Source organism: Prinia subflava, chromosome 3, assembly GCF_021018805.1.
Source record: "Prinia subflava isolate CZ2003 ecotype Zambia chromosome 3, Cam_Psub_1.2, whole genome shotgun sequence".
In the NCBI taxonomy this organism is placed as follows: domain Eukaryota; kingdom Metazoa; phylum Chordata; class Aves; order Passeriformes; family Cisticolidae; genus Prinia; species Prinia subflava.
In genome coordinates, this window is record NC_086249.1 from 28402107 (window position 1) to 28428104 (window position 25998).

General features: G+C 43.1%; 3 protein-coding genes and 8 non-coding genes across 22 annotated transcripts in view; 2 read left to right on the forward strand and 9 right to left on the reverse strand.

The window, feature by feature from the left end:
• The window catches only part of CEP295 (centrosomal protein 295), a 39185-nt gene extending 38343 nt beyond the window's left edge, over positions 1-842 (forward strand). For all 5 annotated transcript variants that reach the window (XM_063394477.1, XM_063394479.1, XM_063394480.1 and 2 more), the window contains one exon: positions 474-842. In XM_063394477.1, coding sequence (XP_063250547.1) covers positions 474-521 — 48 coding nt within the window. In that variant the 3' untranslated portion in view covers positions 522-842. The remainder of the gene's footprint in view (positions 1-473) is intronic.
• Positions 843-1899: 1057 nt separating this feature from the next.
• TAF1D (TATA-box binding protein associated factor, RNA polymerase I subunit D) lies at positions 1900-14655 on the reverse strand. Of its 3 annotated transcripts, none has more exons than XM_063394492.1 (15): positions 14584-14655; positions 14239-14313; positions 12163-12414; positions 11610-12060; positions 11193-11368; positions 10570-10627; positions 9971-10257; positions 6996-7125; positions 6598-6649; positions 5716-5752; positions 5311-5377; positions 5086-5160; positions 3542-3609; positions 2646-2718; positions 1900-2018 (listed from the first exon to the last, which is right to left on the reverse strand). In XM_063394492.1, exons 3-7 carry the CDS (start codon positions 12399-12401, stop codon positions 10102-10104), a joined length of 1080 nt encoding a protein of 359 aa, XP_063250562.1. In that variant the 5' UTR covers positions 12402-12414; positions 14239-14313; positions 14584-14655; the 3' UTR covers positions 1900-2018; positions 2646-2718; positions 3542-3609; positions 5086-5160; positions 5311-5377; positions 5716-5752; positions 6598-6649; positions 6996-7125; positions 9971-10101. The 3 variants fall into 3 exon arrangements, with proteins under 3 accessions (XP_063250562.1, XP_063250561.1, XP_063250560.1); XM_063394491.1 differs by lacking the exon at positions 5086-5160 and adding an exon at positions 8328-8379; XM_063394490.1 differs by lacking the exon at positions 5086-5160.
• LOC134549232 (small nucleolar RNA SNORA25) lies at positions 2473-2602 on the reverse strand. The gene has a single exon (XR_010080036.1). It is a non-coding gene; the product is annotated as a small nucleolar RNA SNORA25 (small nucleolar RNA).
• On the reverse strand, positions 3762-3900 carry LOC134549231 (small nucleolar RNA SNORA8). The gene has a single exon (XR_010080035.1). It is a non-coding gene; the product is annotated as a small nucleolar RNA SNORA8 (small nucleolar RNA).
• LOC134549236 (small nucleolar RNA SNORA18) lies at positions 4643-4774 on the reverse strand. The gene has a single exon (XR_010080040.1). It is a non-coding gene; the product is annotated as a small nucleolar RNA SNORA18 (small nucleolar RNA).
• On the reverse strand, positions 5462-5534 carry LOC134549229 (small nucleolar RNA Z40). Its single transcript, XR_010080033.1, has one exon. It is a non-coding gene; the product is annotated as a small nucleolar RNA Z40 (small nucleolar RNA).
• Positions 6249-6380, reverse strand: LOC134549233 (small nucleolar RNA SNORA1). Its single transcript, XR_010080037.1, has one exon. It is a non-coding gene; the product is annotated as a small nucleolar RNA SNORA1 (small nucleolar RNA).
• LOC134549230 (small nucleolar RNA SNORA8) lies at positions 6769-6907 on the reverse strand. Its single transcript, XR_010080034.1, has one exon. It is a non-coding gene; the product is annotated as a small nucleolar RNA SNORA8 (small nucleolar RNA).
• LOC134549239 (small nucleolar RNA SNORA40) lies at positions 7231-7358 on the reverse strand. The gene has a single exon (XR_010080043.1). It is a non-coding gene; the product is annotated as a small nucleolar RNA SNORA40 (small nucleolar RNA).
• Positions 8518-8589, reverse strand: LOC134549242 (small nucleolar RNA SNORD5). Its single transcript, XR_010080046.1, has one exon. It is a non-coding gene; the product is annotated as a small nucleolar RNA SNORD5 (small nucleolar RNA).
• A 69-nt stretch (positions 14656-14724) lies between the features above and the next one.
• Positions 14725-25990, forward strand: C3H11orf54 (chromosome 3 C11orf54 homolog). 6 transcript variants are annotated; one of them, XM_063394495.1, is made up of 10 exons: positions 14762-14955; positions 16236-16284; positions 17431-17553; positions 19581-19679; positions 20468-20541; positions 21106-21207; positions 22123-22299; positions 22916-23065; positions 23650-23766; positions 25713-25990. In XM_063394495.1, the coding sequence occupies exons 3-10, from the start codon at positions 17496-17498 to the stop codon at positions 25884-25886; spliced, it is 951 nt and encodes a 316-aa protein (XP_063250565.1). In that variant the 5' UTR covers positions 14762-14955; positions 16236-16284; positions 17431-17495; the 3' UTR covers positions 25887-25990. The 6 variants fall into 6 exon arrangements, with proteins under 6 accessions (XP_063250563.1, XP_063250565.1, XP_063250567.1 ...); XM_063394497.1 differs by having other exon boundaries at positions 14762-14876; positions 16157-16284; XM_063394496.1 differs by having other exon boundaries at positions 14765-14876.
• The last annotated feature ends 8 nt before the right edge of the window (positions 25991-25998 follow it).

Genomic DNA, 25998 nt, shown 5'->3' on the forward strand with positions numbered 1-25998 from the left:
GCTGCTTTGGTTACGCTCAGTAGGGTAAGATTCCAAGATGGCCAAACTTGAAAGGTGCACAAATCTTGTTGGGGTTTTGATGGCAGTTGCTGTGGAACAGGGTTGAACAAAGGCCTGGACTTGTCAATCAGTTCCTTTGCTGGGCCTCAAACAATTGCAAAGGAAATGCTTGATAATCCTGACAGGCTGTGACTGCTAGGGGAGATCCAGGTCCAGTTCCTGCCTTTAGCCCTGACCCCCTCACCTGCATTGTGGTGGAAGGAGTTGCTGCTCTTGCTACACTGCATTTCAGATCCCATCATTAACAGGGAAGAGAAATAAGCACATTTCCCCCTGCCCTGTGAGCTGTGGCCTCTTTGGAATGGGGGAGGCACTGCCCTCACTGCTGTCCAGACCAGCAGTGCCCATTCCTGCTGTTCTGGTTACAGGCACAGGACCCAGTACTGTGGTCTCAGGGTTTCTTTCATTTACAGAAAATGCTGGAGAAACTGCGAGCCAAGAGGACTTGGAAAGCACCATGACAGGCACAGAGTGAGCAGTAAGGACACAGTGATCCTGGCACCATCCAGGCCACTGAATGGTACAGCATCAATGCTGAACTCTGAAGCAATTTTGGAACCCTCAGCTTTGAGCTGTAGGCAGAGTACCCCAATCCGCTGTAGTCCCCTGTTCAGAGCTCACCACAGCAGCAGATGGACTGTGCTGCTTTCTTCAATGTTTGTCTCACATTTGAGTTACTGGCCTGAAAGGCCTTTCTTGTATATTAATATTTTAAAGAGATCATAAGTTCTGTAATATACATGTGTAAAATATTTTCAAATAAAGTTTTAAGGTTATTTGAATCCTTGGGTGACAGGACATTTTTTCTGTAAAGCTGGAGTTTGTAATCTGCTCTTTGCAGTGTGTGATTGAATTAGCAGGATGCTTTCCTGCAGTCATGACATACATCTTGAAGTACTCGAATGGGAAAAATCTCACACTGTTATTTTTCCGGAGAGGTTTTGTAGCCCTGTCTTCTGAGCTAAGCACATCGTGACAAATTCAAAGCTCAACTTCTGCTGTAAACTCAGTTGTAAACAGGTTCAGTACCAAGGGTTTGTTAATACCCATTCTGGTTGAAATGCACCACAGCAAATCACAGAGTAGTTAAGGGCAGGGAAGAGACCGTTAAAGGTCCTCTGCTCCAATCCCCCTGCAGTGCTTAAGGCTCTATAAAGATCTCCTGGAGCCTTCTCTGCTCCAGGCTGAACCCCTTCATAGGAGGTGCTGCTCCAGCCCTGTGCTCATTTTTGCAGCATCTAAATCTGCTCCAAGGAACTCTTATAAAGCTGATTTTTGGTGAATTGACTCTACACTTCTTTCAGTCTGCTGTAGTTGTACTGCAGCAGTGAACCATAAGCCAGAACCAGTCTGGTAAACTCCATGGAGGCCAGTGGAGGCTGTTTGTAATTCTGGGATCATCAGTAGAGCACGGCAATTCTGCAAGGTCTGCTGAGGCTCACACACATCAACATTTCTCTTCCTCTCTCCAAGTATCGAGGGAAGAGAGCAAGCCAGCATTCTGCTACCAGCAACGCACAGGGGACTGACCAGCAGCCAGAACTTCAACCCTTCGTTGGCTTTTCAGTGCAGCAACAGGAAACAACCGCAGGCTACAGCCCAGAGCCCCAAACTTCAATGCTGTGAGATTCTGTACACAATGAGCACCTGCCCAGGGCTTTGGTGCAGCTGAGCTCAGTGACAGGGAAGTGAGGGAAAAGACCTGATAAAGCCACTTCCAGTCATCTCTATACTCTGTTTTGCTGGGCCTTCTTTAACAGTGAACAGGCACCTTCACCACAGCTCCCAGGAGGGCAAGAAGCAAGTCACAACATGCACTACTGCACTGTACAAAACAGGAACAAGTTCAAATGAATGTTTAATTCAAAAAAACTGCAATAAACACTCTGGAGGTTCTTTCTTCATTTGGAACAGCTGTGCCATTCTTTGCAGCAGGCTTGCAGCAACATCACCAGGATCTGAGAGGAAAAATACCTATTAGCACTTTCAATCCACATAAAACCAGCTTTTCTAATATCCAATCTAAACCTCTCCTGGCACAATTTGATGTCATCTCCGCTCATCCTACTGCTTGTTAACTGGCAGGCCAAGCCCCACTTTACTACAAGCTCCTTTCAGGTGGTTTTACAAAGCAGAAGGTTGCCCCTGGGCCTTCTTTTCTCCAGGGTAAACACCCCCAGCTCCCTCAGCTGCTCCAGAGCCCTCCCCAGCTCTGCTGCTGCCCATCTCTGGACACACAAACAGCATAAACTGGGCTGCAAGACTGCTCAAACCACAACTGTTGCAACCCTGCAGTGTCCCATGCTGCAAGTTCTTGCTTCAGAGTGGAACTGAGTAGCCCCTCCTCTACATCAGCCTCAAAACCCCCCAAAGGCCGGAGGACAAGGCCCAGGTCACCCAACCACATGAGGGGTTGTCTCCTCACAAATAGACCATGGCACACATGGAGTGTCCACGGCATCCTGCAGAGGATTTCAATATGCGGTCACCGCGTTAAGAGCTGCTGGTTTTTCAGCCATGCAAACCCTCTTTGAAGTGACCTTCAACTTCTTTACAGCACCAGCTTTTTTGGTAAGTGCCCTTACCTTCACACACTTTGGTAGCTCATCCACGTGGTATTTCTCATCCCTGTGACAGGCAGCAACTTGATAGCAGACCCTAGGAGTTAGAGAGTCAGGTTTGGTTGGTATAGGGGAAAAGTGCACCTTGAGTCAATTGGCTCAGAACAGTCTTTGTCTCCCTTTTCTGCTTATGTTCCAAAGAACCACTCTCTCATCAGGGGCTCTGGAATCCTATCTACAGATCTCCCAAGAGAAACTTTTGTTCCTCTGCAGTTAAAGTGTTGAAGGTGCTCAAGGATTCATCCCTACACCTCCGCAGGAACTCGCTTTAAACAGCAGAAGGGAATGTTGTGTCCTTCCTGTGTTAAAGCTTTATTCCCAGCAGACTTGGTGCCACGGCATGTGGCAACACAGGAGTCTGGTGGATTTGCTTTATGGTCATGTCCACAGCTCACCAGAAACAGCGACATCCCAGCAGCCTTGGTAATGACCACATACTCCTCTCACCGCTCTTACAGGACTTCACTCAATAACCCAGCTGCCCATCTTTCCCAGTGAAGGACCAGTCAACCCTGCCAGTTCATAACCCAAGCTGTGAACAAGCCTGAAGTATGGCACAAGCCCCAAGTACTGAGGAATTCCTCACAACCAACAGCAGTTTAATTAAGACACCAGTACTACAGATGGCTGCACAACTGTGACAGTATTGAAAGTATGTATACACAGAAGAATGACTCACATATGTATGATCTGCTCAGATACTGCCAAGATCTGCAGTGATCACTACCAAGTAATCTCTGGTACTACACAACTATTTCTACACTTAGTTCTACAACAGTTTAGTAATTCCCATGTTTACAATCATACAAAGCTAATACACCGACTGTGAAATAGTATGGAGCAAGTAACTGAGTGCTTACCTGTCAAACAAGTTACTTTAATTTTTTTTAATTCAGGGCAGTTCACGTCCTTTTGTATCCTCAAGCACCTGTTAGAAAGAATTGAATGCACTTGCTGAGTGCCAGAGGCCAGCAGCCAGTTTTCACACAGATCACCAGAACAAAGACAAATTATAAGCTCTATTTTCATTTGTTACATGAAAATAGAAAGTAGGTACACTGAAATCCCTAAGAGGTTAAAGACTGTTTTGGCAAAAATACCAGGTGTAACAAACACAGCAGAATGAAAACCAAGGATGCCAAATGCTGCACTGGTGTAGCACTGCTTTTTGAACATCCCACCAGGAAAGGCTGCTGGGTGCAGGTGCTGCAACACTGCAACAGCTACAGACCTGCAACCACAACAACTTATTTTACATTTGAGCTTTTGTATACATCAGTGTGTGTCAGGGAGCAAGAGGAACTCTTCACAAAACTGCCACGTAGCTGAGAGGGAGAACAGGCTAACGTGAACAGCAGCTTCAGATTTCTCCTACGTGAAGATCCATACTTTTTCCAAAGTACTTTGCTTCTTTAACTTTGAACTCTTCATTCTACAGAACAGAATCCAGGGATTTCAACAGTATAGCAGTAAACTGACTGAGCTGCTCAGGAATTAACTCTTTAAACCCCATACATAAAGAAATAACCCAAATATTGCTGCTCAGCATGAAACTGGAGCATCTCTCAATTCAAAACAAAAATGCAGCAAGTTTATGATGTTACTCCATAACAGACATCACAGTGCTCTCTCTTCTTACCTATGGCCACTGAAACAAGAAATAATAATCACTCCTGCAAAATTAACGAGGGAATAGACTGCTTTAAGCCATCCAGAAAACAGGCAGCAAAAAAATTGTGTTACAAGTCAGATACCTAACACAAAAACCTGGGCAAAAAACTAAATTCAGCCCATGTAATTCAGAATGTCAGTTGCACCTGAAGTCCCAGAACACACAGGACTTTAGACTCCAACCAAGCTTTTCCACTTGAATTGCTTTTTGTTTTGTATTCCAGGCACAGTTCCAGTTCATCCAAAGGAAAACACTGCGCATTCCCGCATTCCTTGGACTCTGCTCTAAGATTTGTCTTGCAGTTTTATCCCACAGAGCTAACAGGTAGTTAAGTGGGTAAAGCCAAACCACAAGTTTATTCTGTGAGGCGTTTCCAACGACAAGAACCTACAGAAAAGATCCTATCGGGATAGACCTCAACAATTCTGGTACTATAAATGAACACGAGAGAGAAATAAAAATCCAGCAGACTGGAAAGGTAGCTGGTATAGATCCCAGTGTCATTTTATCTTGTTGTAAGACATTCTGGGAAAGGAAGAAGGTAAATTATACACTAGCACCTTCTTCATATTAGGAAGTTTGATTTACAAAGTCAGTTACCTGAGAAGCAAACATCAAGGGGAATTAACTACAGAACTCTGCAGAATCTTCCCTATAATGAAGTATATAAAGAATATTTCTACAAAGTGTAACTTACTGGTCAACACAAAACTATCAGTTTAAGCAGTTTACCTGTTCACCTTGGTTTTGACTGAAGAATTCCCATGAACATTCTTTGAGCAAACTGAAGTTACAATAAATTCTTCCCTTAACAGAATGAATGATCCATTAAGATACAGTGGATAACAGTCCCTGAAACCCTCACAAATAAGCTTTGTCTGAAAGACTTCTGGCCTACTGACAACCAGAGCCCCTCAGTCATTAGGGTATAGGCAGAACTTCAGATGTCACACTAACCCTTGAAGCAGCTTCAGACTTCTGTGAAATGGCATCCTGCATTTCTTCTTTCACTTTTTTGAAGTACCTGACACCAGAAAAAAACAAGTAATGTTACAAACCAGTATGTATGTGCATACAAATCAGCAGAACCTACAAAAGCACAGAGTAGATATGTTCAGAAAGGCTCTTCTCACTCACTCTTTTCAGAGCAGTTGAACATTTTGCCAATCATCACAACAATTTTCTCACAGCACTCTAAAGTTTGGGGAAGATAAGCTTTCATGTTTTCTGAAACAACACTGCATTTTCTCAGTAAGTTTCTCAGTAAGAAAGGAGCAGCACTATAACCAGCTCACCAAGTTTAAGAGAGGCGGCTTACACCTGAAGCAGGCAAGGATAAAAAAACTAGTCACATAAACTTACCAAGATGCTAGTTCAGTCTGGACTTCAGGTGAACTTCCTAAAAGAAAATAAATTGTTGTATTTAAGTAACTTTCAAGTTTCCTCAGTATTTTAGCAGTTTATCAAGACTTGGGTGCTTTTATCTCAGTATGAAGCCAGGCAGAAAGCAGTCCAGTTACACTGGCTGAATGCTGATGACACAACAAAGCATTTTATCTGCAATCAAACCACAGCCCAGTTTATCCCAAAACTACCATCAAGGTCCATATGCAGTTGGAACTGGAGCACTGTGCCACAGAAGGTAAAACTAAGGGAGTTACGTCACAAAGAAAGCATAGAAGAGACCACCTTAAGACATCTTAAAAATATGTTTTCAATAAACCACCTACAAGAATTCAGCACTGCCAAGTATTTTTCCTCTACCAGCTAATTCTACTTCTTTCAATACAGAGGCTGCAGAATTGAGGCACCTCAACTAAAGATTATTGTTATTATTAAAGATTTCACAGTAGCTGCATTTTAAAGTATGTTTGCAGAACTGTCCCACTAAGTGAACTTGTTACAGGTCTCATTGTCACCACTGCAACTGAGTATACAGCGAGGAAAGCAGAACCTGTTACTCTTCTAGCCACGTTCTCAAATTCAGACACACAGCAGGTTGTGTCTCGTTGCTGAAGAACGAGGCATAAAAATTTCACCATATCTTTAGAATAGCCTGGGGTTTTTTTAGCCTAACCAGGTAACTTGGAAAGAAACCTGTCTCTAGTGGAACTTGGATTTGTGTTTCAAAATAGAATACTTTTTTTCTTGTCAAAAGGCAGCCAAGAACTTAAAACTTGAGCCTTTGTCTTCATACAACCACCTCCACCTAGGAAAAAAACCAACTGTTTCCTCAATACTTACAACTTGAGTAGAGGCTTTCCAATCAGTTCCACACATCACAGGAATGAATGCCCTTTTAAGAAAAAATATTTAGGAACAATGTCACTAGCTTAACTATACTTTTAATCCATAACAGGTTAAGTTTTTTGATGTTGTATTTTGAAAAGCTTCCCACTAAGAAACACTAAATCTACTTGTATCAACAGAAATACCAAGTTTAACCAGCACATGTGCATGAAAACCAACGATGCCAGCTGTTGAAATACTGTAGCACTGCTTTTTGAACACCCCATCAGGAAGACACTGCTGGGTGCAGATACCATACAGTGCACAAATTAGTCTGATCACTCGCTGTGGGAATTTTCTAGACTGAAGAAATCCAGTAGTCTTATGCTGAAGCTAAGAAACACGAAGCTCACCACTTTTGCTACTGTGCTGCACAGATGTCCACTGAAGGAATGGATTTGTGAATCAGAAGGTCAGCAAACAGCCGTAAGAATTCAAGAGATCCCCAAGAAGGTACTGTTGCTGCAGTGTGAGTGTGCTCATCTGCAAAGAAAGATACAACCAAACTACACTTCTGAAAACTCAGAACACCAAACTCTAGACTGATCAGCATTTGAATGAATGAATGCTGTTAGAGGCCATGCAAATATTGTCCCTTCATATAAGTAACACAACCAATATATGAATCAGCTGTGGGTTGCAAAAGAAGGGTTTTTTCTAAGCACTAGGTTCCAGGTTTTTTGCCTACAGCGGAAGACAAAACCTGATCAAGTGCTGGAACAAACATTCATTTTTTTACAGTTTTTGAAACAGCATTTGAAGCTAGGTCCCAACCGACTATACACTTAGTGAGCAGTAGAAGCTGACAGCTACCACACTTTCCAGTTCTAGAGACAGGTAACTGAGGTATTGTGGAGAGGGGTTCAGAATCACATGCACTCCCCAGAACAACTTACACTGGGCCCACCTGACATGCTTCCTAGAGCAGTTCTCTACCTACAGCAACAGCCAAGAGAGATGCCTGTTTCTATCCTCTTATTCAAGAATGTTTTTGAAGGTTTCACTGCTTGCCCACCCTCAGCTCACTGTTTCGCATGTTAAAGGGCTTTTCCTATGCTGTATCCTTACAAGGTGCTTTCTTCCATGTTCTTTCCTACACTTCCAAAGCCATGCAAACTTGGCAACATGTCCTACAGTAAGAAGTTTTCACAGCCATGTACATGCAAGACTCCCAGCTGCTCTCTGCTTTTCTTCCTGTTCTTGCAAGGGCTATGAAATAAGCTGGAATTTTACCACAGCCAAGCCACCAGAAGCTGCAGCTGTACAACACACCCTGGCACAGAAACTGTGGGTGAGGCACCATGAAGACACTGAGGGGAAAGGAGTTCCTCAGCATCTTCAGCAGAGAAAATTCCAGGCAGTGTTGTCCAAATCAGATCAGAAAAAGTTGTCCTGCAGCATTGGACATCAGGTAAAACTTGGTTTTTAACACAAACTGCACTTTGAAGTACTGAAGAACTCAAGTTTTTGTTTAAAGAGAGGCTACAGACTAATTTGGGTCAGGCTGATGAAAGGTATGTAGCACTGAACTCATACCTTGGAAGCTCCAAACCACACAAGCTTCTCAGCTGTGGAGCACTGCAATGTATTTAACTATGGAGTGCTGCTTTTTCAAAGCCTTGTGTGAAATAATGCAGAAAAATCTACCTGAAGGAAACAATACTGAAACCTAAGTAACAGCTTACCCTGTGCAGCAAGAAAACCAAGAGGTGTTTAATCTTCCAAAAGCAACATAAACTAGAAGGGAAGGAAAAAACAACTGCTAAGAACTGTCATATACAGTCAAATAACTGAAGATTCCTGAAGTCAAAGCCAGATTTCAACAATCAAATTAACAGCTGTAGTAAGCTTGATTTTCATGTAAATTTTTCCAGTTCTAATCAGAATTGAAACTTAGTTCATTTCTGAGTCACTCAGCAGTTGAACAGCCAAATTCATCACATGAACTGCAGAATGAGCAGGGCTCCACACACCCCTCACTATGCCCTAGCAAGCAAGAACCCCATTCCTAGATCCAGGATGAGTCTTTCAAGCCCTGGAGTGTTTCTCAGGGAGGCATCTGAAAGAGTTACATTAATTCTGGACCAGTTTTAGCTGTGATCTTTACATGCTGAAGAGTAACTTTTGCAGTCCTAGAGCTATCAAGCTGCATTTGGGAAACTCCCTTTACAAACATTTGGGACCTTAATTCATGAATGTAAATAACACAGCTTGACCTGCTCTCAGTACTGAGCACCTACTGCAAATCTCCTCAGACTGTCAGCTGCACTGGAAGGAAATTCAACCAGCACACAAAGCCTTTTTCTGACAACATGCTTGTTCAGCACAGATCACTTTTACATCCTGAACAGCTGCCAGCTGCTGACAGCAATTTGGTTAAAAGTACCTGAATAAGGCTGCGAGGTGACTCCTTTATAAATCTTGCTGATTCACAAGTGAACATCTTAAACATTTCTTACTTCAGCTACCAAAACTGCTGCAGTAGGACTCAGGGACATTCAGATCACTTCTGAACACTAGCCATGTCTCCTACTGGCTAAAACACATTTGAGAAAGGTATTTGCAGCTGGGGCAATACCTGGTAAGTACTGATAATAAAGAGCTTTTAACTTCTACTAAGACACGTTCACATCTAAAGCCATTCTGGACAGAGAAGGGCAAGAGGGGAAAAAAATTTAACTCAAGATTCACTATACTGCTACAGATTATACAACTTCAGATAATTGTATTACATTAAGGAGCAGAGAATGTTTTCTGAGAAGTTATTCCACATGGAATAGACAACCTCCATCATACAAAATTGATCATTCAAATGCATTAACCACATTTTGCAACAGGCTTTTGTCAAAGTTGACAAACCACTTCTGCATTTTTGTTGCTGGCACTTGACTTGAATTAAATTCTACCTTCAACCTTTTAACTTTTGAAGCATTTTAAACCTGCACCTCTAAGACAGAAAAACAATCTCTCAAGGACCACCCACAAAGAAGTCAGCTATGAAAGGCAGGCATCCAAACTGCTTTTAACTAACTTGAGCATACAGATGTATGTTTTCTATGTACACATACTTTTCTATCCTGTGCTGTTGTTCCATTGCAATATTTGGCCCTTTTCTTCCCATTTTTAATTATGTAAATTCCATAACCCATTGGTTAACAGAAGTCAATTTGCAGAAGCCAGAATTTCAGCAAGACCATCAGCCACTGAACCAGGAATGTTATAATTATACTCTTGATAGAGAACAGCACAGAAGACACTTCAAAGCTTCGCATGAGGACAACTCATCCCGTTTTTGTAACTGTCTCAGACACAGGCCCAATGTACTCACAGTAAGCTGAATGTGCCCAGGCAGCTTGTGGAGAGCTCACCACCGACTCCAGAACAATGTTTTCACACAAACAGGCCCGTGAAAGAGGGATCTGAAAAACGCCACTGCCACCTCATTTGTCCATCTGCCGTTCACCGAGGTGAGCCTTGCAGAGGCACCGAGTTCTCTTCAGCACCATCCTCCTCATCCACTATTTCAATCACTTCAGGTGGTTTTGCACAGTTTCTTCCTGGCTTTGACTTTTTTTTACTAGGAATTGTGCTGCTTAGAATGAAAGAGCTGTTCTCCTTAGAAAATAAAGACAGAAGTAGTCACAAGTCTAGTTTTGAGATACTTAAGATATAAGATTTTAGTAGTAAATTCGTGGGTTTTAAGAACTCTGCAGAGAACTGCAGAATTCCTATACATTTCAGCATTACATTGAAGAGAAGAGTGTGGACCATCAACCTCCTTCTGCATTAACAGATCAGGATTCACAGAGTCACAGTCAACTCTGGATCTAAGCTCAAGAAATTAATACTAAAGACATTATCTACAGATTCTTTAACTTTGGAACAGAAAGGCTAGAGTGTTCCTGAAGTTACAGAGTGCTTACTTACCACTACTCTGGCATCAAGGTGTTCCTGAGCATCAGAATTAAAGCTGTCCTCATCATCACTGAAATTAAAAAACATTAGATCAAACTGTGTGGTTTTGTAGTACTTTAAAATGTGTAAGCTACAAGCCCTGAAGTGAACAGGAGCTGAAAGACAGCATTGTACCTTGACACTGTCTTTTAGGCTTTCTCAAGGTTATGAGTACATTTACAACAGCAAGCATTCTTGCTGATTTAGAGGTCTTTTTATTGCACTAAGCTAATTGCTTGACCCTGAAGACCAAAGATTACTCTCAGATTTTTAATAATGTAAAAAGCTATTAAAAATTATACTTCAGTCTTTTTTTAGAACACTGTACTTTATTTGGGATAACATTAGAGGAGTGCATTTCAGGAAATGCTTTATTTCAATTTCTACTAACAATTATTAGTCTTCAGATGAAATTACAGATACTTTCTTCTGAGAGAACCTTTAAGTCACATCTACACACACAGAACCCTAAGTGGCAGTGTTTTGTTCCCAAAATAAACAGTGCTTTCATAGGTTAAAAGGCAGGAGTCCTGAAGTTGATACACACACATATTTATGTCAGTTAAGCACAAAATAGCAAGTAAAGATGAACTTACTCTGTCTCCTGAATAGGGGAAATGGGGCCTTCATCATCCAAATATTTGTGTTTCCGTAACATCACACACTCTTTCTCCAAGTCGTCACTGGCCTGAAGGGCTTTCAAAGCTTTTTTAAGATGTTCTTCATATTTAAGCACTTTAATATAATTGAAATATCCCTTTGCAGCTGCTTGCTGTAGAAAAAAATACTCGGGTAAGATCCTAAAAATACCACTATAAAGCATTTATATTATGAACTAAGTCGTAACCTATCAACATCTCTATATATTCTTGCATGGTTTGCTTTAAAAGGCAAACCTACAACATCAAGTGTCCTGTTTCATTGTTTTATTCTAGTAGAAGCACAACATAACTCGTTTCAATTCACAATTTTTAGACTAAGAAAATATTCATCCCACAAAACAGAGGACTTACCTCATAGCCAACAACCATCTTTAAGGGAATATGTTTCTCCCCATAATGTTTTTCAACAAAAGGGAATTGAAAACCTCTGTCTAGAAGCCTCCTCTTTTGTTCCTGAGGTGAGGCTGTCAGTGGGGGCCTCCCTGTGGGCATCTTTGTGCTCTCATATTTTTTTTTCCTCTTTTTCTTCCCTGCATGAATTTTGTATTTTCGGTGTGCAGCTGCTTTGAACTTCCTTCCCCTGAAGTGATAGGCAAAAATGGCCTTTAAATTAAGTTTTGACTTCTGCTGCTTGGAAACTTCCAATGATTTCCCTGGACTTTGGGGACACAGAGAAGAATCTGAGGAGCTTTCATCATCAGGTACTCCTGTAACAGATGCAGCTTGTTGCCTTGAAGACTGAGATCTCCTTTTCCGCTTTGAAGGTGCAATGGAGCACTCAGGACGAGCAGCAGAGACATCACTGAAGAAGAAAAAAGTATTTACTTTAAAAGAAGGTACACTTTTATGATACATTACACAGGTTCTCCACAGGAAAAGTTCTGAACTGGAGATAAAAACTCACATTTCTGAATCACTGCTAATCACTAAAACCTCAGAAGCTGCTGCTGATTTGCACATGCTGTTAGGATGAGCTGAAGACTCCCCAGGAGCAGCCGCCCTCTGCCTTGAACGGGAACGCTCTGTTCCTGTATTCCTTTGCCATGAGTACACCTCCGATGGCTCCTTCTGCTGATGGCTGATCAGCTCCTGGGCATCAGGGTAATCAGAGCCAGAAGCCTGGGCTTCATCTGTATCAGTCATGTTTCAGTTTGCCCTAAAAAGCAATGAGAATTTAAGAAACTAAAACAATTTTTTTATTTATCAGGTAACAAACTTTCCTCTACTCCGCTCATGATCACAGGGTAAACTCACAAGATAAATCTCGAGCAAACTTGAGCAGAGATTTTCCTATGAACTATGACCAGTTATATTTTTCATACTAACATTTAGGTCACAGCCACTCACCTAAAGATATTCACAGCATAACTGAGGTCAGAAATTTTTTAGAATCTTTTTAGTCCAGCTCCTGCCCAAAGGAAGGCAAACATCAGCGGTGCAACAGATTGTTTAGAGACTCACTGAGATGAATTCTGAATGTTTGAACCCTCTCTCTGCTAGGGGTAAGTTTTCCTCCAAATAAGCACACATACAAGTAGCCATTGGCTTCTTATACTTGTAAGGACATTGCAGTTAAAGACATACATCAATACTTACTTCACTGTGGTTTAAAACCTTTAAATTAACCCAAGACACTGTCATTGTGAGAAGCAATACCATCTTCCCTGTTTTTTTTGTAAGCTGTAAGATACCTAGAATCTTCTGCCCTTAACAATCCATCACCCATTTGTTCACTGGCTATTAATCGTCAGAGATCAGCCCCAGAACTAAAATGTTAATTTTCACTTGAATCTGCAAGACAACAATCTAGCTCTTCAGTGGCCCGAGTCTATACAAAAGCGACTGGAACACACAGCAAAGGAACCTGGTTTTTCCTCTGTAACAGCCTAAAGTTATTTTACCTGCTTGTCAAGTCATTGACTAGCCCTGTAGACCTGAATCTTTTGAATTTTACTGTGCTTTTTGGAGTTTTACTAACTCATCATCATACCCTTCAAGATTTCAATTGTAGTTACACATAGTTTAGCATCTGAAGTCATCCAATGTCCTCACATAACCTGCAGCAGATCATTCTGAGGGCACATGCACTCAACCAAAGGATCAGCCAGCATGACTTTAGGAAAGGTAGGTCCCAACTGGCCCACCTGATCTCCTATGACCAGGTGACCCATTTAGTGCATGAGGCAAAGGCCGCGGATGTTGTCTGCCTGCACCTCAGTAAAGCTTTGGACACCATTTCTCACAGCATTTCCCTGGAGAAACTGGCTGCTCATGGCTTGGATGGGTGCACTGCTCACTGCATTAAAAACTGGATGGATGACTGGGCCCTGAGAGTGGTGCTGAATGGAGTTACATCCACCTGGTAGCTGGTCGTAAGCGAGGTTCCCAGGGATCAGTGCTGGGGCCAGACCAGGTTAATGTCTTCACTGAGGACCCCAAAACGCGGTTCAAGTGCATTCTCATTCAGTTCGCAGGAGACACCAACTTGGGTGGGAATGTTGATCTGCTGGAAGGGAGGAAGGCTCTGCAGAGGTGCCTGCACAGGTTGGATTGATGGTCTGAAGCCAAGTGAGTGAGGTTTAACAAGGCAAAGTGCCGACTCCTGCACTTGGGTCACAGCAGAAAAGGCCTGGGAGTGCTGGACAACAGCAGCTGAACATGATCCATGCTGTGCCCAGGGGGCCAAGAAGGCCGATGGCATCCTGGCCTGGCTCAGCCATGGTGTGGGCAGCAGGAGCAGGGCAGTGACCGTCCCCCTGTGCTGGGCACTGCTGAGGCCACTCCTCCAATGCTGTGCTCAGTTCTGGGCCCCTCATGCACCAGCTTCACCAGGCCTATGCGCGCACACCACTAACGCTGCCTCACCCATGGCCTGAACCTGAACCACGGTTCACCCGAACACAGACCCAGAACCAAAACCAAGGCCCAGGACAGCGGCAGCAGTGCCGCTCTGACCGCACCGCTCCTGCCCAGTACTCACAAGTCGCAGCTCAGCATCCTTTGCAGGCCACTACCGCAGCTCCGGCCTGGTTCGCTGGGCACAGCATGCAGATCCCTTAGGAAAGGAAAAAAACATCTAAACTTGCTGAAGAACCTGACAAAGGGCCAGGCACACCGCTCGCCCCCTCGCCAGGCTCGGCTGCCAGCGGCGTGCTGGGGCCGGCGCCACCCCGCCGGCACCGCTCCGCGGGGTCCCTCCCCGACCGCCGCAACGCGCCCCGGTCCTCGGGGCACGATTCCACAGCGCCCGGACTGTCCCTGCAGCCCGGGTCCCTCGCTCGCGGGCCCCGGCAGCACGGATGGCGGCGGATCCGCCCGGACCCACCTGCGTGCGCCTCCCGGTGCCCCGCCGCAAAGGGCGGGCAATGGCCTCCCCGCACCTTAAATAGCGCCGGGCTCTCGCGAGAGGCGCGCGGGCCGACGGGAAGGAGGACGGGAGGGAGGGGGAAGGAGAATGGCGCCATTCTGGGAGTGGCAGCGGGGCCGCGCCCGGGGGCGGAGCCGACCGGAGCCAAGCCGAGCCGTGCCTAGGTGTGCCGTGCCGTGCCGTGCTGTGCCAAGCCGTGCCGTGCCTTGCCTGGCTTCGCCTTGCTGTGCCAGTCGCGGACGGCAGGGCAAGTACGTGCGGTCGGGCCATAGCGGCGGTCGGTGCGTAGCAGAGATCGGGCAGGTCCCGGCTCCCTCGGCTTCCCGCCCGGTGAGAGGCTCCCGTTCCCGCTGTGCTGCTTGTCCTCCCCCGCGCTGCCCAGGCTCCTCCGAGCTGGCTGCTCCAGCCTGAACAGCCCCTTCCTTCCCCTCGCAGCCATGCCAGGCGTGCTGCCGGCTTTAGCGCTCCCTCGCTCCAGTACTCTTCGCTGCCTTTGCCTGCTGGGACGCTCTCTGTCCCTGCGGACCCCAGCCTCGCCTAGCACGCCTGTTAAAACCCTGCCGTGACCTGTCCCTTCCCCAAATCCCAGCCGCTCAAGCAGTTGCTTCTGCTGCCCCGAAACCTCCTCTGCCCCGCACGGGATCTCCTCTCAGCGCCCCAAGAGAGAAATTCGGCTTCTGCATCTGTGGATGTCTTGCTCTTCTTGGGGTCATCGCTGAATTTCTCACAACTGCCATCTTCAATTTTTTCCACTGATATTTCTTCCCCCACCACTCCCCTCCCCGACTCATGTCTAGCCTGCTTATAACCTCTCCTTTTTGGCTTTAACCCTCCAAGCTAATGTCAAATCAGGTTTTGATAATAGACACGTCACACACATAATTAATCTCATGGTTCATATTTCATCTGCATTCTTCTGGCACCTGGCTAGTCTCTCTGATGTTTTCTTCCCCCTTGTAGACTTTTAAGTCTTTACATACTTGTTGCCTCCATTCTAGCTGCAGCATCTATAATAATTCTATCATCCCTTTAGCATTTGTGTTCTTTCTTTGAAAGTCTTCTGCAGCAGTTCAGTGTCACTGCACCCCTCCGTGATGGATCTTAACTGTGTGCTGTTGTCTCAGCTTCTGTCTGTCCCTCACCTCACAATTCACTCCCCTGTGAATATGTGCAGTGGTGAGCCACAGATCTACTCTTTTGTGTCTTTCCGGGTAAGAACTACTGTCTTGCAATCAGATTTGGTTTATTATGGTATATCAATTTTTTCCACAGTCTTTCCCTCTTGGTTATGAGGAGCTAACTTATTTGAATACTGTACAAGTCTTGCCTCTGCCTTTTGCACAAGAGCAGTTCTAGCTTGTCTTCTCAGACTGTTTCAGGACAACCAATGTGCTGAGTGCTGGCACAGCTTCCTTCTGGATGTGGCAAAAGGTTCTTGAGGGGTTGAGGATTGTCTAAAACAATGCTGCTAAAGCCATGTTCTCACTCTCTGGTTATGGCTTATTACTCCCTTTCTTGGTGCACACTAAAGCTTTGGGGTATGGTTCACACCACATGACATTAGGCTTCTCCCAGAGGCACCAAATCCAGCCTGCTACTTTCTCCTCCAGAGCCAGAGGAGGGACAAAGTCAACTGTGAGATAGATAAGATCAACTAAGGTGAGAATTACTATACACAGGTTGCAGTCTTTCTTCCTTTCTCTACTCCTTGCTACAGCAATAATTTGGGGTGGCTGAGCATTGAGCTCAAAGAATTCAGTTAAGTGACTGCTATGATTTCCCCACTCTTCTTATTTCTTTTTTTTTCCCACTGTTATTTTTTTCCTTTATGCAGACTCAAGAGGCTGATGGTGTAAGGACAATTACATTTTTTGACAGTCACAAAAGTTAAGATTTTTTGAAAACAGAAGCTAGAACTATATATAAGAAGCTGTCTCACACTGCAGTCCTTCCTAACAAAGACTCACAGGCCTAGGAATGTTAAGTTAGGATTTTTGTTTTTTCATTCAACACCTGATATCTGGGTAAATGGGACCCATTTTATTTTTTATTGCTGTGTGCAGCAAGTAAGTGCCTAAGGAGTTAATGATTGCTGCAGCTGATTTTTAGGTAGTGTACAATCACTTGTTTTCTGCCCTGAGCTAGTGGCTGCCCTTGTAGCTGGCTTTGCTGCTGCAGGGCTGACTGAAGTACAGTTCATTTGTGAAGGGGCCCTTAAACTCTTATTCAAAATGTCTTGTTACAGGCTCTGTACCCATACAGAGCCTGATATTGCAGAAATTGCTGCTGTTGATTTCTATTTTGCTGCTAGCCTGTTCCCCTCTGGAAGGGGAAACTCATGCCCAGAATCAATTGGAGACCATGTCACAGCTGGGGTTGAAAGTCCACCATAGCCAATGCTGGAAAAGTAAACATTAAGGTTGGAAAGACCTTAGGAGGCAGCTGATGTGCTCAGAAAAGCTCAGGTTTCTTTCAAAACTTTCTTGTGAGTCCAGGCTTACAAAAAGACACCCAAATCTCCTGATCCCTTGAGCTGCATTCAGCATAGGATGTGTTTTCCCTACACCCAGTTGTCAGCCTGAGGACTAATATATGTAGTTTTCTGAGCCAGCTATAGGGCTGAGAGACACATCTTCTTCCAAAGTGCATAAGAAATTTAACATGACTACTGAAGCTGTCAGTCTCTCCTGTGTGATGGCAGAACTACAGCTCTATTTTTTCTTGTATTCTTGAGTGAAATTGAAAAATAATTAACGTGTTGAAAGGAGCATGATTAAATTGTTAAACTATTATCTTTGTTGGCAGACCAGTCACTCTGCAGTGTGCTGCACTGTAACTTCTTACCTGAAGAAATCAGCACTGATTAGGAAATGGCCAAAGTTGAAAAGTTTGCTTTTCATGTCCCCAGTCTGGAGGAGCTTGCTGGGGGTAAGTAGTGCAAAGTGTGACTTTATACTAACTCGTAATGTACTCTTCAAACTTATCTTCCAGCTCATACCAAAGTCTTTCTACAGCTAGTACATACAGAATTCCCTGCTGTTAGCACACTGAGAGGTAAAGAACAGCCCTATTTCTCTATATGTGATGATTCTCCTAAAGCAAACAATGACTCATCCCCCAAGCCCCCAAGACATCTAAACACACAGACAGGCTCTCAATCCCTTTGAAACTGCTGCACGTGCAGATTTGTGTGCAGGTCATGAAAGTTTGATCACTACACACCAAACTTCTTTACACATACATAATCATCTGTCCTCCTCTACCCTCTGGTATTTCTTTTTCAAGACTGCTCAAAACATAGCTGACAAGATGCAGTGTATCATGGCAGATCCTCTTGCTTGAACTTAGTTGGCTCCTCCTTTGGTGACTGCCTTAGAAAGGGTCTGCAGGAAACATCTTTAGTTTACTTCTTTCTAAAGTCTTTGCAAGATGTGCTCGGAATAACAGAGTGGTGGAGTTTGGAAGGCTGGGTTCAGCCCAGTTGCTCATGAGCTTGTTTTCTTGACCTAGTAGGAAGACATTATTCCTTCTGGCAGTCTCTCCCCTGCAGCAGACACACTAAAGATTTTTTGTCTTTCAGATTGATTGTCAAGTTCAGTTTGCCACGTTCCTGAATCTGTGTGGTTTGACATTTCTGTGTATTGAGAACATGTGGTCCCAGCAGTGCCCTGGGTGGTTCTCAGTGCTTTTCTCACCCAGTCAGACTGGGGCAGTAGGCCAGGGCTGTAACCCAGACCTGTAAACTCTGCACGTACTTGCAGTAGAACAGTTTGAAAGAGTATCAGAAAAATTAAATCACAAAGCAGAATTTTCCTTTTTTTTCCCCCATCTGTCCTGAGGATCTCCTGTAACCTGGGAATTGTGTTGCTGTTCAGATTTTGGGTATAATTTGAGGAGTGCCCTTTTACTGTTCTTGTCCACTTACCAGAAGGTACAGAGATGTATTTAGAAATGTACCCAAGTACCAGCTACTGGCCATTTTGGTCAAGAGCTTGGTAAATCTGATCTCGAGAAGTAAGGTATGGCTGAAACCCTAACTGGAAGAAACAAAGGCACAGGAAAGTCTTCTGTGTAAATAAGGAACCACCTGATTTGGGATCACAGACTGGTTCTTTAGTTGGAGGCATCTGTCGAACCAGACCCCCAGGCATGAAATAACCTTTCAACATGGTATTTGAAGCAGTGTGTGTGAAGACAATCCCACACTAAAGGTTTAGAAACAAACACTAAAGGTTTCCAAACAATGCATTCGTCTAATCTTCCCTGTTGTTTGAATGACTTTGCAGATTCTGAGCCTAAATAACATTGATATGAAGCAAACCAAAAGTTTTAGATTTGGTTCATTATCACCAACATCATTCATTATCTGTCTTACTGTGACAATGGCACTTGCCAGAAAATCCCCACAAGAGCATAAACATGATAGGCAGTATCCCATGGCAGTAGAAATTTCCAGATAGCAGAAACAGTTTGAGATTATAATCAAGCCATTGCAAACCATCTGGTTAATGTATGTAAAGAACTGATTGCTGCTTCAGCTAAATCTTACTTCCTTCTTTGCTCCTGCATCATATTTGACGTGATCATAATTGATTGCTCTTTGAAGCAAAACCACTGCTGAATGTGATTGAAGTTTCCCCATGTCACTTCACATTGTGCTGCTCCTAGTGCTACTTGGAGCAGTCAATGTATTTCAATAAAAATGGTTTTTAAATTCTTAAAATTAATTAATGTGGCGAACAATTATCTGAACAAACTTTTGCTCATCTCTGAAGCTCAGAGTAATGTAACAACTGCCTGCAGACATTTAAATCAGTGGGGTTACTTAGGGTAAGCATAAGTAATGTATCTGGCAGAAATAACCCCCAAACAGATATGTTTATTGTTGTCAGAAACTTGTCAGACTCTTGGTAATTTTTCATTGTCAATAATTTTGCCATTATTCTTTATTACAGTTTTGCAGAAAGGGCTTAAAGAGAACTTTGCTGATGCTCAAGTCTCTGTTGTAGACTGTCCTGATCTGACTCAGGAGCCCTTCAACTTTCCTGCTAAAGGTAACCCACCATTCCTGTCTTCCACTAAGACTCCTCCAGTTCTTTCTGCACAATCCTGCTTAGTTTTGATCCTCTGAAGATGTTGAGAGAGCTTAAAATGTTTTTCAGATAAAGAATATACATGAGAGGGGAATTAAGTTAGCTTTCAGATTAAGAATTTTTTTAGAACCATGCCAATCACTGAACCTGTGGAGTTGTGCTTCCAATAATTTTTAAATTCCTGGCATTCATGTATGTCAGTGAAGTGAAGCTGTCTTGTTCTAAATGGGATTCTTCTTCTTGGACACTAGCTGTCTGGAAGACAGACATGTCATCTGTGCTACTCATCTGAGTTCCCTCTGGCATCAATGTGGAAGAAACACCTCCAGGCAGTTATTTATCGCTTCTGAAAATGCATATCCAAATAAGTGGTGGGATGAATTGTCCTGAGACAGCTTTCAGCTTTGCTGAAATTTTGCAAGTGGAGTCCCAGCAGCGGTCTCTACTGTGTGGTGAGGGTGTTACTGGAGAACTAGCAAATGGAAGGTGTTGTTCGCTCTGGCAGATTTTTCTTGTGCTTGAAAAATGTTATTTTACAACATGTTGCGTAGCATTAAATGCTACTGTGAATAATTTTAGGGCCTGGACTTCTTAATAGTTCAACACTTTATCTAAGCATGCTAGGGAAATAGTGTTCTCAAGGGTTTGAGAAGTTTGAGAAACCAGTTCTTTGGTGGGTTAGAACGTGTGCTTATTGAAGATTATTGGGAAAAAAGATTTTACCAAGCTAACTGGCTGTATTTTTTCAGGAATCTGCGGAAAGCCTAGGATAGCAGATGTGGGAGGTGTTCCTTACCTCATACCTGTTGCACAGAAAGAAAAAGTGAGTTTTTCCCTGTAGCTGTGGGGTTTAATACATTTGTCAAAAGAAATGCAATAAACAAAACTAAGGACTAAGAAATACTAGGATCTAGAAACTAGGATTCTACACTTGTGAAAGACACTTTTCAGTGTTTAATGAGACTGATTCTGATGTGTGTTGTATGTCACAAAATCTAATAAGAACAATAATTCAGTCTTTGAATAAAATGAGCAGCGAACATACAGGTAGAATCTATCTTGTAGCAAACAAATGGAAATCTACCAAATTTGTTATTACTTAATGTTATGTTGCGTTCAGAAGCCATGTTCAACCTAATTATGAAAATTTTAATGAGGGTAGGTGTTGTGAATTAAATGCCTCCAGGACCACAGTGAACAGAATGACAATGGTAGATCAGAGCACCACACCAAAAGCATAGAATAGTTTGGGTTGGAAGAGACCTTAGAGTTAATGTAGTTTCAACCCCTCCTGCAGTGAGCAGGGATGCCACTAGGTCAGGTTGCTCAGGGCCCCAGCCTACCCTTGGACACTTCCAGGGATGGAAGTATTGTTTTTCTTTTGCAGGTTTACGATCTAAATACAGTTGCAAAGGACATAGAGCTGCCTGGAGCTTTCATTCTTGGAGCTGGAGCTGTTTCATCCAGAGTTCTTGGAGTAAATGCTGAGGTCAGTATGTAAGTGTGATGGTTCTCAATGAATTCCTCAAGTATTGTAACAGTGGAGCAGTATCATGCTGGGTATTGCCCATTTACAACAATGTATTTAATAAACACTTTCCTGCCACAAACACATAAAACACGTTAGAAGGAATTGAGATGAGGGGCATCCACTGAAGTGCATACTCCTGAAATAATAAAGATTAATTTTTAACTTGTAATTCTTCAGGAAGCATGTGATTACCTTGAAGCATGCAAGAAACATGGTTTTTGAAACTGATTGACAAAGACCTGACCAAAGGTTTTCATTCCAAGATTTAGAAATGCTTTTCAAACTTACTGGTAAATGCCTTTGAAATACTCCCTGTCTTTTGCCCTCTTGATGATTTTGTTTCACCATTCTGAATTTTAAGTATACCACATAGAAAATTATAAACTACAGGAGGGGTAGGCAAAAACTATTGCCTATGGAGACTTTGGTTAATCACAGTTTTTTCAGGCATAAACCTTTGGTGTTGCTGTCTCTTTTTGATGGATTTATTGGCAGGTGAGATCGTCCATATCAGCATTAAATTTGGGCCACTATAATAGTGGTTGTTACTGTACACTGAGGGAGTATTACATAGAATTCCCATACTTGCATGCAGATGATAGATCTTTTTTTTCTTTCTTTTGTTTTTTTTTTAACATTAGCATTCATCTTTACATTACATTAGGTTTGATTGTTCAGAAAAAGTAGACCTGTTTTCTGGACCTTTCAATTACATTACAATATTAGTGCATTTTTCTTACCAGTACAGACCTCATCCTGAGAGACAGTTTTTCTTGGGATCATGGTCCAAAGTTAAATGACATTTGAGTTCAGTTCATCTGGCTGATTCTGATATGTTCTTACTGACTTATTCTTATATGTTCTTTTCCCCAGCTTATCCCTATTGTTAAAACTAAGAGTGAAAAAAAGCCTGCTGTAAATGGGAGCTACGTTGCTCAGATAAATCCTGCAGATAAAGGGTGCCTTCTTGAGAAGTACAGCAGTAAATACACTGACTGTGAGTTTGGACTGTTGGCCAACCTTTATGCCAGTGAGGGCCAACCTGGTAAGGTACATACTTCGATCAAAGGTGACTTTTCAGTGCTTTGTGACTGAATGGAAACTCATGGTTCTCCTATCAGTGTTCTGTGATAATAGTAAAGTAATAATTTCACAAAAGAAACATGTGAAAATAAGGAACTGATGCCAGTGATTGAGGGGAAGAATTAGTGGAGACAGATGCACTTGAATTTTTGAGGGGTAGGTATTAGTTTACTAAAACTTTTCCATCATAAATCATTCCTCCAAATCCAATCCAAGCTAGCAGTGACTTAAGGTAATGGTGCAATATACTTGTGTAAATGAGACATGGGCACTTAGGTAGTTTTTTGCACAAGTGCTTCTCCTGACACAGCCAGGTGCTGGCAGAACAGTTGAAAACCTGACTGCTGCATGGAAACGGAACAGTCTTCTCTGTTATCCAGTGCTTCTTTCGGACAGAGTGGAAGCCAGCTGGTGGACAGAAGGGAGTTGCTCAAGTCAAGTGCAGCAGCACTTGCATGGAAGCTTATCTTTTCAAGAAGCGATCTTGTGTTATCGGTTTGGGAGAATTTCAGGACAGCTTTCACAGATCTTTTTGAACTATTGCAGCAGGAGACAGCAGTGACAAACTGACTTTATCTTCCAGGTCATTGAAGTGAAAGCCAATGGAAGAACCGGGGAACTTAACTTTGTGTCCTGTCTGAGACAAACTTTAGAGAAACACTATGGAGAAAAGCCAGTTGGGATGGGTGGTACATTTATCATTCAGAAGGGGAAAGCAAAGATTCACATTATGGTACGTTGTTCTCAATGTATGTAACTTTCTTTGTCCTCCTGAAAACAAAAGTATAAATCAAGGTGTAACATCTTAGTTCCTTCACTTTGGTTTGTATTTTTAAATGTGTGCATAAACTATTAGGATGAGCACTGTATTAAAGTAAAGAGTTGACATTACAAAATCAGTGTTACAAAACCAGTAATTCTGTTTTAGTTGGCATTAATGCCATCATCTTTTGAAATCTGTGTGCAGCTAAAGAACTGGAGAACTATTGTAAAATGAATTGAAATGAAATACATGAACTCAGATGATACTTATAAGAAGCATTAAACTTTTTTAAAAATAACTGAGCTTCTAAAATGTACCAGGAGGAGGAACATCTTCACTTCAGTAGTTCTTCCACTACCTGTGCAATTAAAGATGCAATATTCTGGTCGCTTCTGTTTCTGGCAGAAGCAGAGTGATGGACACTGGTGAGCTTGTTTCAGTCAAGAAGGAAAATGAACAGAATAGTGGGGAGGGAAAAAGCAAAGTTGCTAGAGAAAAAATATCCTGATACAAGTGTCTTCCTTTTACTTAAAAAGCTTTTATCTTTCCTCTAGCCTCCAGAATTTTCTGCCTGTCCCCTGAATACTGATGAGGATGTGAATAACTGGCTCAAATTCTTTGAAATGAAGGCTCCACTGATTTGTCAGCCAGTGATAGTTTCCAGAGATCCAGTGAGTCTCTTTTTTCTCATATCTAAGTATAGACTGAGACCTGTAATGAACTTTGTCTTGGATGTGATTTTCCTTTCAAGAACAGGAGTATGTATATATATATATGTATTGTGTTTGACCCTTCCAGAGCTGGGGCAATGATTGAGAAGCTTCTCATTCTGTGAATTGTTCGAATTGAGGATAAGTCAATCTGCTCTGAAACCTAGTGGTTGTTCTTAGTGGATTAAGTTCATGGTTGTGTTCCAGTTGCATGTGAGCAAGTTTGCATTCCAAACCCAACAGTAAGGTTTACATGCACTGCTGGCCACACTGGGAGAAATGTAGTCTGAACCACCTACATAGAAGGTGGTTCAGCCACGTGTTTATGTGGTTCACTTTCATAAGAACTCCCTCTGCTAATGCTATGTCAAAAGACATGAAGCATGTGTCCCGTTGCTGATGTAAATTGAAGTCTGCAAAGCCTCATGCTGGAAACTTACCTAGCATCTTTCACAAGCACCAAATTCAACAGGAAATAATTCAGGATAAAAACCAATCTGGTTTCAAAAACTGTTAAGGTGCTCATAATTAGGGAAAATGTTTTATTTATTTAAACAAAATTTTATTTGTTTAAAAGTAACTAGAAAACCATAGATGAAAATTACTATTTTACAGTGCAGTCATAAGTAATATAAAAACATTTTTTCCAGAGGTAAGTGGGACATACTGTAGGCTTAAATATGTTGAGGGATGTGATTTTATTGTGTCATTAGCCTAAGGCTAAACTGTGTGTATCTTCCCAAAATCCACTGATGCATCCTTTGAAAGCGGCCATTGGCAGCTGCTCCGTTCAGAACTAACTTGTCTGTTGGATCCATTCAGTGCAACTTGTCTGGTGGATGCCTCTGGGTTTCTCCGCTCTGCATCCACTGCAAGCTCCACAGCACTTGGCTGGGCCTGTGGTTTTGGAAATCTTTGAGTGTCACTACAAAGACAGCAGTAGACGATGACATTCCAAGGCCATAGCACTATTCACCAGTACCCCCTTGCAGCCCAGAAAACTAATCCTGTCCTGGGCTATGTCAAACTAGGTGTGGCCAGGTCAAGCAAGGTAATTCTTTCCCTCATGAAACCCCACCTGGAGTGCTGCATGTAGCTTTCGAGTCCCAAGAAAGATGTAGAGTTAGAGCAGGGTCCCAGGAGGGTCATGGAAATGAGCAGAGGCCTGGAATACCTCTTCCTATGGAGAGAGACTGGGAGCAGACATTGCTCAGCCTGGAGAAGAAAAGGCTCCAGAAAGACCTTATTGCAGCCTTCTAGTGCTTAAAGGAGGCTTTTAGAAAAGATGGAGAGAAACTTTTTACCAGAACATGTAGTGACAAAAGAAAAGGTAAGGATTTTAAATTGAAAGAGAACAGATTTAGATTGGACATACAGAAAAAATTATTAGGCTAAGTGTGGAGAGCCAGTGGAACAGGCTATGCAGAGAAGATGTGGATGCCCCATCCCTGGAAGTGTTCAAGGCCTGGTTAGATGGGGCTTTGAGCGAGCTGGTTGAAAGGAAGATGTCCCAGCCCATGACAGGGTGGTTAGAATAGACGATCTGTGAAGGTCCCTTTGAACCCAACCCATTCTATGGTACATAAAACTGGTGGTGTTGATCTCATGGTTTAGGATGTTAGTTGCTACTTTATTCACTGTTCTTCCCGTGTTCATTTAAGCTGGCTCTCAGAATTGGAGCAGAGACAGTCCCTTTATCACATGGGCCTATGGCAACTCAGTGCAACGGGGTTTGATTTCCAGTGGGGGTTCCTTGGTGTCTTACTGGTTTCACAAGTGTCTTGCAAGTTTTCATTGTTTAATGTTTGGAGATGTGTGAAAAAAATACACACCGGGCTAGACTATCCCGTGACTTTTAAATGCTGTTCCCATGACCGCGCTGCTGACGGGCCTGTGTCTGTGGCCAGGGCTTCGACCTGCGCGTGGAGCACACGCACTGCTTCAGCCACCACGGGGAAGGAGGGCACTACCACCAGGACACCAGCCCGGACAGCGTGCAGTACCTGGGCTACTTCCAGCCCGCCGAGCTGCTCTTCCGCATCGACAGGCCCCAGGAGACGCACCTCGTCGGGAGAGACTGAGCCCCGCGGGCCGCTTTCATCTTCCGCAAGGACAAATGCTGATTTTTGTAATGCTGTCAATTATGCACACTTACCAGATTTAAGAATAAATATGAGAACAGTAAGCTGCCGT